The following is a 15,547-nucleotide window of genomic DNA, read 5'->3' as shown; positions in this document are numbered from 1 at the left end:
CCCAGTGAACATACCAATACTCTTGTCCACTGATTTGCATGACCTTCTCATTATTCCTCTCTTGCCTTTATTTCTTCTTTCCTGGCTCTTTATCTTCTTCCCAGCCCTTAAATATCAGTATTCCCTTTCCCAACAGCCCGAGCAGGAAATCTCCTCTCCCTCACCCCTCGAATCTCATCACACATTCTCCCTCTCTGACCTCTCTCCTTTCTCCTCCCAGAAGCCCGGGGGCCCTTTGGTGGCCTGGGCCAGGACTTCAGCATCTCTGAGCTCCCACACTCATCATGGTACCTTGTCACTTAAGGCCTGAGCTGGATTCTAATGGGATTCCAAGGGAGATGATAAAATTCTCATCTTCCATCCTCACCAGGCCCCTGGGAAAAACGTTTTTAGGAGGGCTAGAGACAAGCTGAAAACCATCTGGGGGAAGGCAACAAAAATGGAAAGGAAGAACCTTAGGGTCATGGGGAATTGGGGCCAGATGAAGCACCTAGAGATACTGAACCTGGAGAAGAGAAGGCTCTGGAGGATCAAGAGCATCCATTGCTTTAGGGATGGAAGGAATCTTAAGAGTTCCTTTTACAGATGGAGAAAATGAGGTCCAGAAGGAGCCAAGTGACTTACGCCAGGTCACACAACTGCCACGTCTCTAACCCAAAGCTTCCCAGCTCTAATCAAGGACACTATCCTATCCATTGTACCACACTGTCCCTGAAGGGCCGCTACATGGAAGAAGGTAGAGGAGACCTATCCAACTTGACCCCAGAGGTCTAGGACAAGGTGATGTACATTATGAAGATTCAAACCCTGAGGCCTGATAACTTGAAAGCAAATGATCTAGGCATCAAGCCACATTGCTCCTCCTCACTGGAAATACACAAGAAAAGGCTAGAAGGCAGGTCATAGACTAAATGGCCCCAAATCTCATAGGCAGTAATTTTCATTCAGTCATTTTTTCAGTTGTGTCCAAATCTTCATTACTTCATATGGGCTTTTCTTGGCAAAGATACTTGAAGGGATTTGTCATTTCCTTCTCAGGCTCCATTTACAGATGAAGAAACTGAGGCAAACAGGTTGAAGTGACTTGCCTAGAGTCATGTAGCTCCTAAGTATCTGAGATCAGATTTGAACCCCTCTGTAAAATGAGGGCATTGGACCCTCTGGTCTCTGAAGTCCATTCCTGCCCTAGATCTAGGATCCTTTGTGTGACCTTGGGCCAGTCCCTTCCCCTCCCTGAGCTTCAGTTTCCCCTTCTGTAAAATAAGGAGCTATACTCTATGACCTCTGAGGTCCCTTCTGCCCTAGATCTAGGATCCTTTGTGTGACCTTGGGCCAGTTCCTCCAGTTCTCTATCCATTGCGCAGCCTGGCTGCCCAAACAGTACCTGGTCTCCCCAGATAAACTCCCCTGGGTCAGAAAGCTGTATGTAACTATCAGTTGTTATGATTCTAGACACTCCCTTCAATTACCAGGTAGCAAGAGGGGGTCCCTATTCAGCCTCAAATTGGCCCGACTCCAGACGTCCAACATGGCATGATTCTATTTTATTATTCTATTCTATTCTACTCATGATTCCTTCCATTCCGAGAGGGGCACGTGCCACAGTCCCAAAACTACAGCCCTGTGCCTGTCCTCAGCCACAATTCCCTGCTCTGTGTGGGTGGACACAAGATCAAAATTGAAAGCAGCATCTCTTCTAGCTCCCCGAGCTGGCCATTTCCAGGTAGGCCCATTTGGAGTCAACCTTGGAGTTGAAAAGTGCGTCAGGTGAGGCTAATTGACAATGTCCTGGGCTTTGGCCTTTTGTTCTAAGCAGCCCCCCAGCACTTACCAAGACCACTCCTGCTCGGAGGGCTCTTGCTAACACACTCACTTAGCACAATATAAGCATAAATCTCCAGCCAAAGCCACAAACAAAAATTTCCATGGAAACTGAGCAGAAAGGAGGTAAAACAAAGGGAAGCTGATCCTCACTGGTGTTATCTAGACAACGTTTTTTTGAGATGCCAGTTACATGCTAATTTGCACATGTAACAACTTGAAAGTGCCTATGGATAAAAGCTAGGAGCAAAAGGGGGGAGAGGAAAGTGGGGAGCACTTCCTCGATGGCCCCAAACATGGCATGGGACAATACACTCACTTGTCTTCCTGGGAGCCCTGGATCACCTGGGTCCCCCTTTGGGCCCGGCAGCACGGACAGAATTATACTCCCTGGTTGCCCCTAAAAAAAAACCAGAAGCACAAGGCCCTCGTAAATATCGGCATTCCCCATCTCCAAATCGGCAATGGTTCTGAATGAAATGATCTGAGTACCCGAGCTTCCCTCGAAATGTCACCAGACAGGGCTGCCTTATCGGCAAAAGCCAGGGACTCGAGAGTGAGAGGGGGTAGCCAAAAGGGGACTTAGCAATAACACAAGAAGAAGAAACAATGGGAGAGCTTCATCTTCTCCCAGTTCCTACTGCCTCAGTATTGGTCGTAAACAATTTGTCCCTTGCATAGATGAGTCACGCATCCCGATTTCTTGAAAGATACCCCAAAGCTAGATTAGCGCAAAACACTCACCTTCCTCCCTGGCGCCCCAGGAGGACCCTATGTTGAAAAGAGAAAGGGAAAAAAATCAGCAGACTATATATACTGCAACAATTGCCTAAAAGCCTGCAAGGAGCAGAGATGAAATGGATTCCAAAATTAGTAGGGCCAGGAGGCAGGCACATCTGAAAACATGATCTAATTTCTACTATTAAGGCCTTTATTCCCTCCGTGACCCTGGATCAGTCCCTTCTCCTCCCTGGGCCTCGGTTTCCCCATCTATAAAATGAGGGGGTTAGATTCAATCTGAGATTCTTAACCTGTGTTCTGTAAATTTGGTTTTCTAATATCTGGGTAACTGTATTTTGACATAATTGGTTTCTTTTGTAATCCTATGTTTGCTTTTATGCATTTAGAAAACATTGAGTATGAGACAGAATCCCTAGCCTTCAGACTGCCAAAGGAGTCCATAACACAAAGAAGGACAAGAACCTCTGGACTAGTTGGTTTCTGTAGTTTCAACCAAGTCTTTTCCCCTTCCTGAGCCTCAGGTCTCAGTTTCCCCATCTTTAAAGTGAGGAGACCATATTAGAGGGCCTCTATGGCTCCTCACAATTCTAGAGTGAGGATCCTCTGATCTGATGTTACTCGCTCTCCCTGGGCCTCAATTTCCTTATCTGTCAAAAAAGGTTAGCTAAGATGGCCTCTAACCTCCTTCGGGCTCAAGACCCAAGATTCTAGTATGTTTGAAAATGGCATTCAGTGCTCTCCACCTTCAGAAAAAGCTGTTGGGAGTAGGAATGCAAATGAAAACATGATTTATTACTTGTTTGTTTGGGGGGTTGGGCTTTATATGATTATTCACTTACAAAAATGAATAATATAGAAATGGGTTTCACATGATCATACATGTCTGACCCAGATCCAATGGCTTGCCAGTTCTAGGAGTGGGGAAAGGAGGCAGGAAGGGAGATGATTTGGATCATAGAACTTCAGAAAACTGATGTGGATATTTGTTAATACATGTAAAAGGTAAAATAAATAAATACAATGGCATTCAAGCTCTGGAGGGAACCCTAGAAAGATTCTCTTTGGGGCATTCTTCACAATCCTCACCTCATCTAATTTCTTATTTCTGCATGTGCCCCCCTTTGGTCCATTTCAATAAGCCAAGAGACCAGTTTGCCTTTCCCTGCCAACCCCAGCATCTTCCCCAATCCGGAGGCATCTTCTGATTCAAATCTAATACTGGCGACTTACTGGGCGACCTAGTAAACCGGGTGCACCGGAAACGCCTGGGAATCCACGTTCTCCCTAGATGAGAAAGAAAGAGGGTGGGAGAATGGATGGATAGATAGATGGATGAATGAATAAAAATCATACATATAGTCAAGAATATGAAGTAAGTTCCTGAATATACAAGCTAGCTGAAAGTTACAGCCTAAACTACTTCTCTAAAAGACTTTGGGAAAAGTGAGATTGGAATACATGAAGACTAACATATTTCTCAGAACCTGATTGACCAGGAATCAATCACAAACCTGCCCTCGCTTAGCAATCACTTTCTCTTCAAACTTATCACTTCTTTATTCCCTCTACATTCATTATTACAAAAGGGCCCTATTTAGCCCCTTCCATGAAATCCTCATCCCTTCTGATCAAGCACAGGCTGAAAGAAAAAAAGTGAACACATCGTTCTTCACCTTATTCTGCACAGAGCTCTACCATACTCATTCTCCTGTTTATAAAGATTGGGGAGTCACTTGGGCATGCATGGGGTTTGGTTTGGTTTTTAACCAGAGGCAGGAGAGGGGAAAGAGTTGCTGTTATCACCAGTAACAGACTAATTCTAGCAACTACAAACTTAGCCTCTAGTTATTTACTCACCACTGTCAACTACATAGCCAATTAGAAAACAAAGGGGGGAAATAAGTGAGGACACAACATAACAAACATTCAGGGACTACTATGTACATGGCATTTCATCTCCCACCTCTGTTCCTTTGCCTACATTGCCTACATTGTCTACCCCACTGCTGGAATGCTCTCTCCTCTTGGGATCCCTAGTGGCCTTCAAGGTTCATCTACAGTGACCCCTCCTGCAGCTGCTAGGGCCTACCCACGAATCACCTCATATGTATTTCATATATGCTTACACAGGCATGTGTTCTCTGCTCTGGTGAATGTAAGCTCCTTGAGGCCAGGGGGTATTCTCTTTTTTGGCTTTGTATTTCCCAGTAACCAGAGTAGAGCCTGGACTCAGAGCAGGCAGGCTCTATGGAAACAAAGATAACAATCTGGTGGTCCCTACCCTCAAGGAGCTTACGTCCGAAAGGATGAGAACACACACACACATATATATATATATATATAAACATATAAACACAAAATAGATACAAAGTCATTGAAGGGCAGGGACAGACACCAACAAAGGCCTTGTGCTGGAGGGAGCACTTGAATTGAGCCTTGAAGAGCACTAAGGGTTCCAAGAAAGGGAGGTGAAGAGGGAGAGCATGCCATGCATGAAAGACAACATATGAAAAGGCTCAGAGGTGTTATGTTGTATACAAGGAATAGCAAATAGACCAGTTGGGATATAATGTAGACTGAATAAGGGGGAATAATATGGAATTAGTCTGGAACAAAATAGAATGAGGCCTGAGAGTGAAGGGCTTTAAATGGCAAACAAAGGAGAACTTCGTGTTTTCCTATTATATAGTGGCAACAATGAGTCTCTGAAAACCTTGAGGGGAAGAGGGAGATTGGGAGGATTTAGAAGAGAGCCAAGAAGATGTCTGTGGGCCGTCCAGGTGGAAATGCACAGCAGACAGGTGGTAATGGCAGACTGGAGCTCAACAGGGAAGAGATTGGAGATGGAGATTGGGGGAATCCTCTGCAAAGGCATGATCACTGAATTCATGGTTGCTGATGAGAAAGTGACCCAGGCCACAGCTCTCGTAGCAGGTGGGACATTAGTGATGGGTGATCCAGCAAACGGGCCAGAGAAGGAGGAGACTCAGAAGGGAGAAATGTTCTTGAAGCCAATGAAAGAAAAGACAATCCAGGAAAAGAGGCTAGTAGCCAATGTTAACTGAAGCTAAGAAGTGCTGAACATGGACCCACATCAGTTCTTGGAGTGTTGTTATATTCCTAGTGGACAAAGTGCTTATCTTGAAGTCAGGAAAACCTAGGTTTGAATCATCCCTCGCTTAGATACTTTGCCATTCTGTACAAGTCACTTTCATAAAGTTTCTGCATCTATAAAATGAGTGGAGACATCAAGAGTAACTACCTTGTTGTAAAGAGCAAATACTCTAATGCATATAAAGTGCTATATAAAGGGGAGCTATCAATATGATTTCTAAATCTATCCCTCTTAAAAGGAATAAGTCCCCCTCTGGGGTATAAATATTATTACTATATATTCTGAAAGGCTCTAAGACACTAACAAAGAAGCAAAGGACTTGTCTCTGTGGATACTCATCATGGGCACATTTGTTGTTGTTGTTGTTGTTGTTGATGATGATGTTGTTGTTGCAGCTGTTGATTTTTTTTCCATTTGAATGAGTTTATTTAGTCAATTTAGAACATTATTCCTTGGTTACAATAATCACATTATTTCCCTCCTTCCCCTCCACCCACTCTTCCCCCAGTCAACATGCAATTTCATTGGGTATTACTTGCGTTCTTGATCAGAACCCATTTCAATGTTGTTGTTTAGACTAGGATGTTCATTAAGAGTCTATATCCCCAACCATATCCCTTCAACCCATGTATTCAAGCAGTTGTTTTTCTTCTGTGTTTCTACTCCCACAGTTCTTCCTCTGGATGTGGATAGTGGTTTTTCTCGTAGGTTCTTCCAAGTTGTCCAGGGTCACTGCATTGCCACTAATGGAGAAGTCCATTACATTCAATTGTACCACAGTGTATCAGTCTCTGTGTACAATGTTCTGCTGGTTCTGCTCCTCTCACTCTGCATCGATTCCTGGAGGTTGTTCCAGTTCCCCTGGAATTCGTCCATTGTATTATTCCTTTGAGCACAATAGTATTCCATCACCAACATATACCACAATTTATTCAGTCATTCCCCAATTGAAGGGCAGCCCCTCATTTGCCAATTTTTTTGCCATCACAAAGAATGCAGCTATGAATATTTTTGTACATGTCTTTTTTCTTATTATCTCTTTGGGGGTACAAACCCAGCAGTACTATGGCTGGATCAAAAGGCAGACAGCCTTTTAGTGCTCTTTGGGAATAGTTCCAAATTGCCCTCCAGAATGTTTGGATCAATTCACAACTCCACCAGCAATGCATTAATGTCCCAACTTTGCCACATCCCCTCCAACATTCATTACTTTCCTTTGGTGTCATGTTAGCCAATCGGCCAGGTATGAAGTGATACCTCAGAGTTGTTTTGATTTGCATTTCTCTGATTATTAGAGATTTAGAGCACTTTTTCATGTGAATATTAATAGTTTTGATTTCTTTAGCTGAAAATTGCCTATTCATCATACCCCTTCCCCATTTATCAATTGGAGAATGGCTTGATTTTTTTGTACAACTGGTTTAGCTCTTTATAAATTTAAGTAATTAGACCTTTGACAGAGATTTTTGTAATGAAGATTGTTTCCCAATTTGTTGCTTCCCTTCTAATTTTGGATGCATTAGTTTTGTTTGTACAAAAAACTTTTTAATTTGCTGTAATCAAAATTACTGATTTTTATATTTTGTGATTTTTCTAGCTCTTGCTTGGTTTTAAAGTCTTTCCTTTCCCAAAGATCTGACAAGTATACAATTCTGTGTTTGCCTAATTTGCTTATAGTTTCCTTCTTTATATTCAGGTCATTCACCCATTCTGAGTTTATCTTGGTGTAGGGTGTGAGATGTTGATCCAAACCTAATTTCTCCCATACTGTCTTCCAATTTTCCCAGCAGTTTTTACCAAAAAAGTGGGTTTTGGTCCCAAAACTGGGATCTTTGGGTTTATCGTAGACTGTCTTGCTGAGGTCATTTACCCCAAATCTATTCCACTGATCCTCTTTTCTGTCTCTTAGCCAGTACCAAATTGTTTTGATGACAACTACTTTGTAATATAGTTTGAGATCTGGGACTGCAAGGTCACCTTCCTTTGTATTTTTTTCATTATTTCCCTGGATATCCTTGATCCTTTGTCCTTCCAAATGAATTTTGTTATGGTTTTCTCTAATTCAGTAAAAAAGTTTTTTGGTAGTTCAATGGGTATGTCACTAAATAGATAGATAAGTTTGGGTAGGATAGTCATTTTTATTATGTTAGCTTGTCGCACGCATTAGCAATCAATGTTTTTCCAATTGTTTAGATCTAGTTTTAGTTGTGTAGAGAGTAGTTTTGTAGTTGTGTTCATATAGTTCCTGTGTTTGTTTCAGCAGATAGATTCCTAAGTATTTTATATTGTCTTGGGTGACTTTAAATGGAATTTCTCTTTCTAACTCTAGCTGCTGAGATGTGTTGGAGATATATAAAAATGCTGATGACTTATGTGGGTTTATTTTGTATCCTGCAACTTTGCTAAAGTTGTTGATTAAAGTTGTTGACTAGCTTTTTGGTTGATTCTCTAGGATTCTTTAAGTAGACCATCATATAATTCGCAAAGAGTGATAGCTTGGTCTCCTCATTGCCAATTTTAATACCTTCAATTTCTTTTCTTTCTCTAATTGCTACTGCTAGTGTTTCTAGTACAATGTTAAATAATAGAGGTGATAATGGGCATCCTTGTTTCACTCCTGATCTTATTGGGAAGGCTTCTAGTTTATCCCCATTGCAAATGATGTTTGCTGATGGTTTCAGATATATACTGTTTATTATTTTTAGGAAAGGTCCTTCTATTCCAATACTTTCTAGTGTTTTCAGTAGGAATGGGTGGTGTATTTTATCAAAGGCTTTTTCTGCATATATTGAGATAATCAGGTGATTTTTGTCAGTTTGCTTGTTAATATGGTCAATTATGTGGATAGTATTCCTAATGTTGAACCATCCTTGCATTTCTGGTATGAATCCTACCTGGTCATAGTGGATAACCCTTGTGATTACTTGCTGGAGTCTTTTTGCTAGTATCCTATTTAAGATTTTTGCATCTATATTCATTAGGGAGATTGGTCTATAGTTTTCTTTCTCTGTTTTTGACCTGCCTGGCTTTGGGATCAATACCACGTTTGTGTCATAAAATGAATTTGGTAGAACCCCTTCTTGGCTTATTCTGTCAAATAGTTTGTATAATATTGGGATTAATTGTTCTTGGAATGTTTGAAAGAATTCATTTGTGAATCTATCTGGACTTGGGGATTTTTTCTTAGGGAGTACTTGGATGGCTTGTTCAATTTCTTTTTCTGATATGGGGTTGTTTAGGTAATTTATTTCTTCCTCTGTTAGTCTAGGCAATTAATAGTTTTGTAAGTATTCATCCATTTCACCTAGATTGCCATATTTGTTGCCATATAATTGGGCATAGTAGTTTTTAATGATTGCCCAAATTTCCTCTTCATTAGAGGAGAGGTCTCCCTTTGTATCTTGGATACTATCAATTTGGTTTTCTTCTTTCCTTTGTTTAATTAGACTGACAAGTAATTTGTCTATTTTATTTGTTTTTTCAAAGCACCACCTTCTAGTCTTATTTATTAAATCAATAGTTCTTTGACTTTAAATTTTATTTTCTCCTTTGATTTTTAGGATCTCTAATTTAGTCTTCACCTGAGGATTTTTAATTTGTTCTCTTTCTTGTTTTTTAAGTTGCATGCCCAATTCATTGACCTCTGCCCTTCTTAATTTGTTAATATATGAACTCAAGGATATAAATTTCTCCCTGAGTACTGCTTTGGCTGTACCCATAGGTTTTAAAAGGATGTCTCATCATTTTCATTTTCTTCAATGAAGTTATTAATTGTTTCTATGACTTGTTCTTTAACTAACCAGTTTTGGAGAATTGTATTGTTTAATTTCCAATTGATTTTTAATTTACCTCTCCATGTACCCTTACTAATTATTATTTTCATTGCATTATGATCTGGGAAGGTTGCATTTATTATTCCTGCCCTTTTGCACTCATTTGCAAGGTTTTTATGCCCTAATACATGATCAATCTTTGTGAATGTACCATGTGCTGCTGAAAAGAAGGTATATTCCTTTTGTCCCTATTTATTTTTCTCCACATGTCTACTAACTCTAATTTTTCTAAGCTTTCATTCACTTCTCTTACCTCTTTCTTATTTATTTTTTGTTTTGATTTATCTAGTTCTGGTAGAGGAAGGTTCAGGTCTCCCACTAGTATAGTTTTTCTGTCTATTTCATCCTTGAACTCCTCTAGTTTCTCCTTTAGAAATTTGGATGCTATGCCATTTGGTGCATACATGTTGAGTACAGATATTTCCTCATTGTCTATACTGCCTTTTATCAGGATGTAATTACCTTCCCTATCTCTTTTAACTAGATTATCATACCATATATATATATAACTAGAGGTAAAAAAAAAAGAGGTTAATACTAAAAGAAATGGGGAAAGAGAAATTCCATTTAAAATCACTCTAGACAAAATAAAATACTTAGGAATCAATCTGCCAAGACAAACACAGGAACTATACGAACACAACTACAAAACACTCTCCACACAATTAAAACTAGATCTAAACAATTGGAAAAACATTGATTGCTCTTGGGTGGGATGAGCTAACATAATAAAAATGACAATCCTACCCAAATTAATCTACTTATTTAGTGCCATACTCATTGAAATACCAAAAACATTTTTTTACTGAATTAGAAAAAAAAACATAACAAAGTTCATTTGGAAGAACAAAGGATCAAGGATATCCAGGGAAATCATGAAAAAAATGCAAAGGAAGGAGGACTTGCAGTCCCTGATGTCAAACTATACTATAAAGCAGTGGTTATCAAAACAATTTGGTACTGGCTAAGAGACAGAAAAGAGGATCAGTGGAATAGATTTGGAGTAAATGACCTCAGCAAGACAGTCTACGATAAACCCAAAGATCCCAGTTTTGGGACCAAAACCCACTTTTTGGTAAAAACTGCTGGGAAAATTGGAAGACAGTATGGGAGAGATTAGGTTTGGATCAACATCTCACACCCTACACCAAGATAAACTCAGAATGGGTGAATGACCTGAATATAAAGAAGGAAACTATAAGCAAATTAGGCAAACACAGAATTGTATACTTGTCAGATCTTTGGGAAAGGAAAGACTTTAAAACCAAGCAAGAGCTAGAAAAATCACAAAATATAAAAATCAGTAATTTTGATTACAGCAAATTAAAAAGTTTTTTGTACAAACAAAACTAATGCATCCAAAATTAGAAGGGAAGCAACAAATTGGGAAACAATCTTCATTACAAAAATCTCTGTCAAAGGTCTAATTACTTAAATTTATAAAGAGCTAAACCAGTTGTACAAAAAAATCAAGCCATTCTCCAATTGATAAATGGGGAAGGGGTATGATGAATAGGCAATTTTCAGCTAAAGAAATCAAAACTATTAATATTCACATGAAAAAGTGCTCTAAATCTCTTATAATCAGAGAAATGCAAATCAAAACAACTCTGAGGTACCTTACAGCAAGCAGATTGGCTAACATGACAGCAAAGGAAAGTAATGAATGCTGGAGGGGATGTGGCAAAGTCAGGACATTAATGCATTGCTGGTGGAGTTGTGAATTGATCCAAACATTCTGGAGGGCAATTTGGAACTATGCCCAAAGGGCGATAAAAGACTGTCTGCCCTTTGATCCAGGCATAGCACTGCTGGGTTTGTACCCCCAAAGAGATAATAAGGAAAAAGACTAGTACAAAATTATTCATAGCTGTGCTCTTTGTTGTGGCAAAAATTGGCAAATGAGGGGATGCCCTTCAATTGGGGAATGGCTGAACAAATTGTGGTATATGTTGGTGATGGAATATTATTGTGCAAAAAGGAATAATAAAGTGGAGGAATTCCATGGAGACTGGAACAACCTCCAGGAATCAATGCAGAGTGAGAGGAGCAGAACCAGGAGAACATTATAAAGAGAGACTGATACACTGTGGTACAATTGAAGGTAATGGACTTCTCCATTAGTGACAATGCAGTGATCATGAACAACCCTGAGGAACCTACAAGAAAAACCACTATCTACATCCAGAGGAAACACTGTGGGAGCAAAAAACACCAAAGAAAAACAACTGCTTGAAGTCAAAGGGATATGGTTGGGGATGTAGACTCTAAATGAACATCCTAGTGTAAACAACAACATGGAAATAGGTTCTGATCAAGGACACACATAATACCCAAAGAAATTGCGCGTTGGCTGTGGGAAGGGTAGGAGGAGGGGAGGGAGGGAAATAATGTGATTCTTGTAACCAAGGTATAATGTTCTAAATTGACTAAATAAATTAATTTAAAAAATAAAATTTATTGAAAATAAAATAAAATAAAATTGTGGCCAATTGTAGACATTTCACACAAAGTATTCATAGTAAGTACCAACTTCTGCTTGAAAGGGGAGGGGAGGGGAGGGGAGGGGAGGGGAGGGGAGGGGAGGGGAGGAGAGTGCCATGCTTAGAGATGGAAGGTCCTGGGTTCAAAATGTGGCCTCAGATACTTCCTAGCTAGGTGACCCTGGGTAAGTCACTTTATCCCCCTTGTCCAGTCTCATTGCTCTCCTGCCTTGGAACCAAAACACAGCTTTATTCTAAGAGGTAAGAGGGAAGGGAAGGATTTTAAAGAAAAAAGACTCAGTTCAACTGTTGGAGCCTGAGTGCAGACCAAAACAGGCCATCTTCCACTTTATTTCCTTCATGAGTTTTTTATTATATGTGTGATATGTATCTTCTGTCACAGCATGAGTAACACGGAAATATGTATTCCATGAAAGTAACCTGTATCAGACCATTGACCCTGGGGGTCGGGGAAGGAGAGAATCCGAATCATAAAAGTGTCCAAAAACCCAGTTGTCAAGAATTGCTTCTCCATGTAATTAAAAAAATGTAAAGGGAAAAATAATTAATGAAATAAAAATGGTTTCAAAGGCTCTGCTGGAATTCCACCATCTCCATGTGGCCTTTCCTGACTTCCCCACTCCCCACAAATCACCCTGCACTTTCTCAGTATCTATTCTCACCTATCTCTAAACAGCACCTGTTTCGTCTCAGTATCTGCACAGTGTCTGGCCCCAGAGCAGACACTTGGTCAGTAGCACTGCTGTGACTCAGGGAAGCTGAGTTCTCCTCTGGATTCTGCTTCTGCAATTGATGTCTGGCCTTGTTGGGGAAACTTTGGCTCCATCATAGCCTTTAGGACTCTGAAGAGATTTCCATATTCACATCATCCAAGTCAATCCTGGGTCAAACTCTGGTGCTACAGACCCAAGGGCTACAGATAAGTAGCTGTCCCTCTATTGTTATCGTAGCTCTCCTCCCCCACCCAACCATCACTATCTACCACTTTTCTGCAGAATTTTCAGTCTAGGAAGCATACTACTAAGGGAAGGTCCTGGTAGACTCACCTTTGTCCCATTGCACCCTGGGATGCCCTGAGGTCCTGGGGCCCCATCATGGCCTGGCATTCCCTTATAAGAGAGAACAGAACATTTCATCAATAACAGTCTCCAAAAATAATCAGGAAAACAATAGAAATCCCAAAATTTTTTTCAGGAAAAATCAAATCCTACTTACAGGAAGACCTGGTGTACCTGGGAATCCAGGAAGTCCAGGGGGCCCCTAGGAGAAGAAACCCAGTATTTCATGAATCCAATGACAACAAATGCCTATGTTAGCATTAGCATGTTAGCATCAAAGAGCTCAAGAAGACCTAAGGCTATCTAGTCTAATCTCCTCGTTTAATGATGGAGAACTTCTGGCCATCCAGTCACCACCCTCATTTTACAGAGAGGGCATCTGAGGCACAGAAAGCAGAAGAGTGACTCACCCAAGGTTTTAGGTAATACATGTCAGAACCAGATCCTTTGTCACCATTTCCTTACAATCAAAATTTAAACTGGAGAGGAGATTCAATGCCCTTCCAAAAAAGTTCACTCAAATTCTCCTAGAACCCAGCCTGGAAGGATGCTAGTGCCATTTAGTCTAGTGGGAACAGGTTAATGTGTCTACTCTGCTGATAAAGGGCCTCTTGGGATTCTGCAGCAAATGGTAAAACTTAAGATAACTGATCAATCAATCAACCAACAAATATGTATCAGCCCCTTGCCTATGGGTCATTGCACAAACATTGGGAATACAAGTACAAAGAATGAAACAATCCTGTCTTCGTAGTGAGCTGCCATTCTAATGGGGAAGACAATAAGCACACAGAACAATATGTGACCTAAATCTAAAATCGAACACACAAATAAAGCCAAAGTTGTTACACAGAAGGTTGTTTGGGGGGGCAGCTCAGTGGATTGAGAACCAGGCCTAGCGGCGGGAGGTCCTGGGTTTCAATCTGGCCTCAGATACTTCCTAGCTGTGTGACCCTGGGCAAGTCACTTGACCCCCCATTGCCTAGCCCTTACCACTCTTCTGCCTTGGAACCAATACACAGTATTGATTCCAAGACAGAAAGTGAGGATTTAAAAAAAAGAAGACTGTTTGGGAGGGAGGGCCCTAAGCAAGTGAAGGTCCCAAGGAAGGGCTTTATACAGACAGTGGGGCTTGAGCTGTGTCTTAAAAGGAGAGAGATAAAGGTCAGGGGTGTGAGACCACCCAAAAAAGCAAGGAGACAGGAGATGATGCATCCTGGGTGAGGAGTGTCAAGAAATCCAGTTTGGTTGGATGCTGGAGCTCAGGAGGGGAAGCTGTGTCCAGAAAGTCCCAAGAGGAGGTTAGGACCAAATTGTAAAGGGCTGTAAAAACTAAACAAAGAAGTTGCTATTTGATCCTCAAAGCAATAGGCAGCCACTGGAATTGATTAAGTAAGAAAGCCATGATCAGATCAGTGTTTGAGGAAAATAACTGGCAGCTTTGAGGAAGATGGTTTGGAGTGATGAGAGACTTGCGGCACAGAGACCAATTAGGGGGCTGTTGCAATAATCAAGGCACGGGGTGATGAGGGTCTGAACTAAAGTGGTAGTTGTATGAGTAGAGAAAAGAGGTCATATATGAGAGCTGTTACAGAGAAAGAAATTGCAAGATTGGACAACTGATTGGATATGTGGGGTGGGGGAGAGAGAGGTGTCTCAGATAATGCCAAGATTACATAGAGGGGGAAGAGATGGAAAGGACTGGAAAATCGACTTGGCTAACAAAAGTCTTATACAGAGCTCAATCGGCATTTATTAAGTAGCTACTAGGGGCCAGGCATAAGGCTAGGTGCTGGGGGCACAAAGCCAAAACTGAAACAATCTCTGCCCTCGAGGAGCTGACATTCTAAAAGGGGAGGTGCCATGTACAGACGTGAGTAATGTCTTTTGGGATACCAAGCACATGCAAAGCAACTTAGACTATAGTGGATGGGAAAATCCGGGAAGGCCTTCTTTGAAGGAAGCCATGGATTCTAAGAGGTGGAGATGGTAGACAGCATGGGCAACAGCATGGAGACAGGAGATGATGGAGTGTCATGTGTGAGGAAAAACATGGAGGCTAGTTTAGCTAAACCACAGTGCATGAAGGGGAGTCATATTTAAGAAGGCTGGAAAGCCAAGTTGGAGGCAAGCCATGACAGGTTTTAAATTCCAGAGGAGTCAACATTTGATCCTATGGGCAAATGGGAGCCACTGTAGCGTATCAAGCAAGGGAGTGGCCACGGCTAGACCCGTGCTATAGGAATGATGCTTTGGCAGCTATATGGAGGACAGATTAGAAGGGATCCTAGATTTAGAAGTGGAAAGGACATTAGACATCAGCTAGTCTGAGCTGCCATGTTACAGAGAAGAAACTGAGACCCAGAGAAGTGAGGCAATTTACCCAACATCATACCTGGCAGAGGTAGGACTACAATGGAGGTACTCAGACTCTGAATCTAGTTCTAGGGAGACCAATTTGGAGGTTCTTAACAA

At 41.1% G+C, this 15,547-nt stretch overlaps 1 protein-coding gene across 1 annotated transcript in view; it reads right to left on the bottom strand.

Annotated features, from left to right (window-relative positions):
* The window catches only part of COL4A6 (collagen type IV alpha 6 chain), a 216,767-nt gene that overhangs the window by 148,573 nt on the left and 52,647 nt on the right, over positions 1 to 15,547 (bottom strand). Inside the window, exons 5-9 of the mRNA XM_056809860.1 lie at positions 13,230 to 13,274; positions 13,061 to 13,123; positions 3,793 to 3,846; positions 2,566 to 2,592; positions 2,141 to 2,221 (exon numbers count right to left, since the gene is read on the bottom strand). Of these exons, the coding sequence (XP_056665838.1) occupies positions 2,141 to 2,221; positions 2,566 to 2,592; positions 3,793 to 3,846; positions 13,061 to 13,123; positions 13,230 to 13,274 (270 nt within the window). The remainder of the gene's footprint in view (positions 1 to 2,140; positions 2,222 to 2,565; positions 2,593 to 3,792; positions 3,847 to 13,060; positions 13,124 to 13,229; positions 13,275 to 15,547) is intronic.

This window comes from Monodelphis domestica, chromosome X, assembly GCF_027887165.1.
Source record: "Monodelphis domestica isolate mMonDom1 chromosome X, mMonDom1.pri, whole genome shotgun sequence".
In the NCBI taxonomy this organism is placed as follows: Eukaryota; Metazoa; Chordata; class Mammalia; order Didelphimorphia; family Didelphidae; genus Monodelphis; species Monodelphis domestica.
The sequence above is the reverse complement of the archived record's forward strand: the minus strand, read 5'-3'. Positions and strand labels throughout refer to the sequence as shown.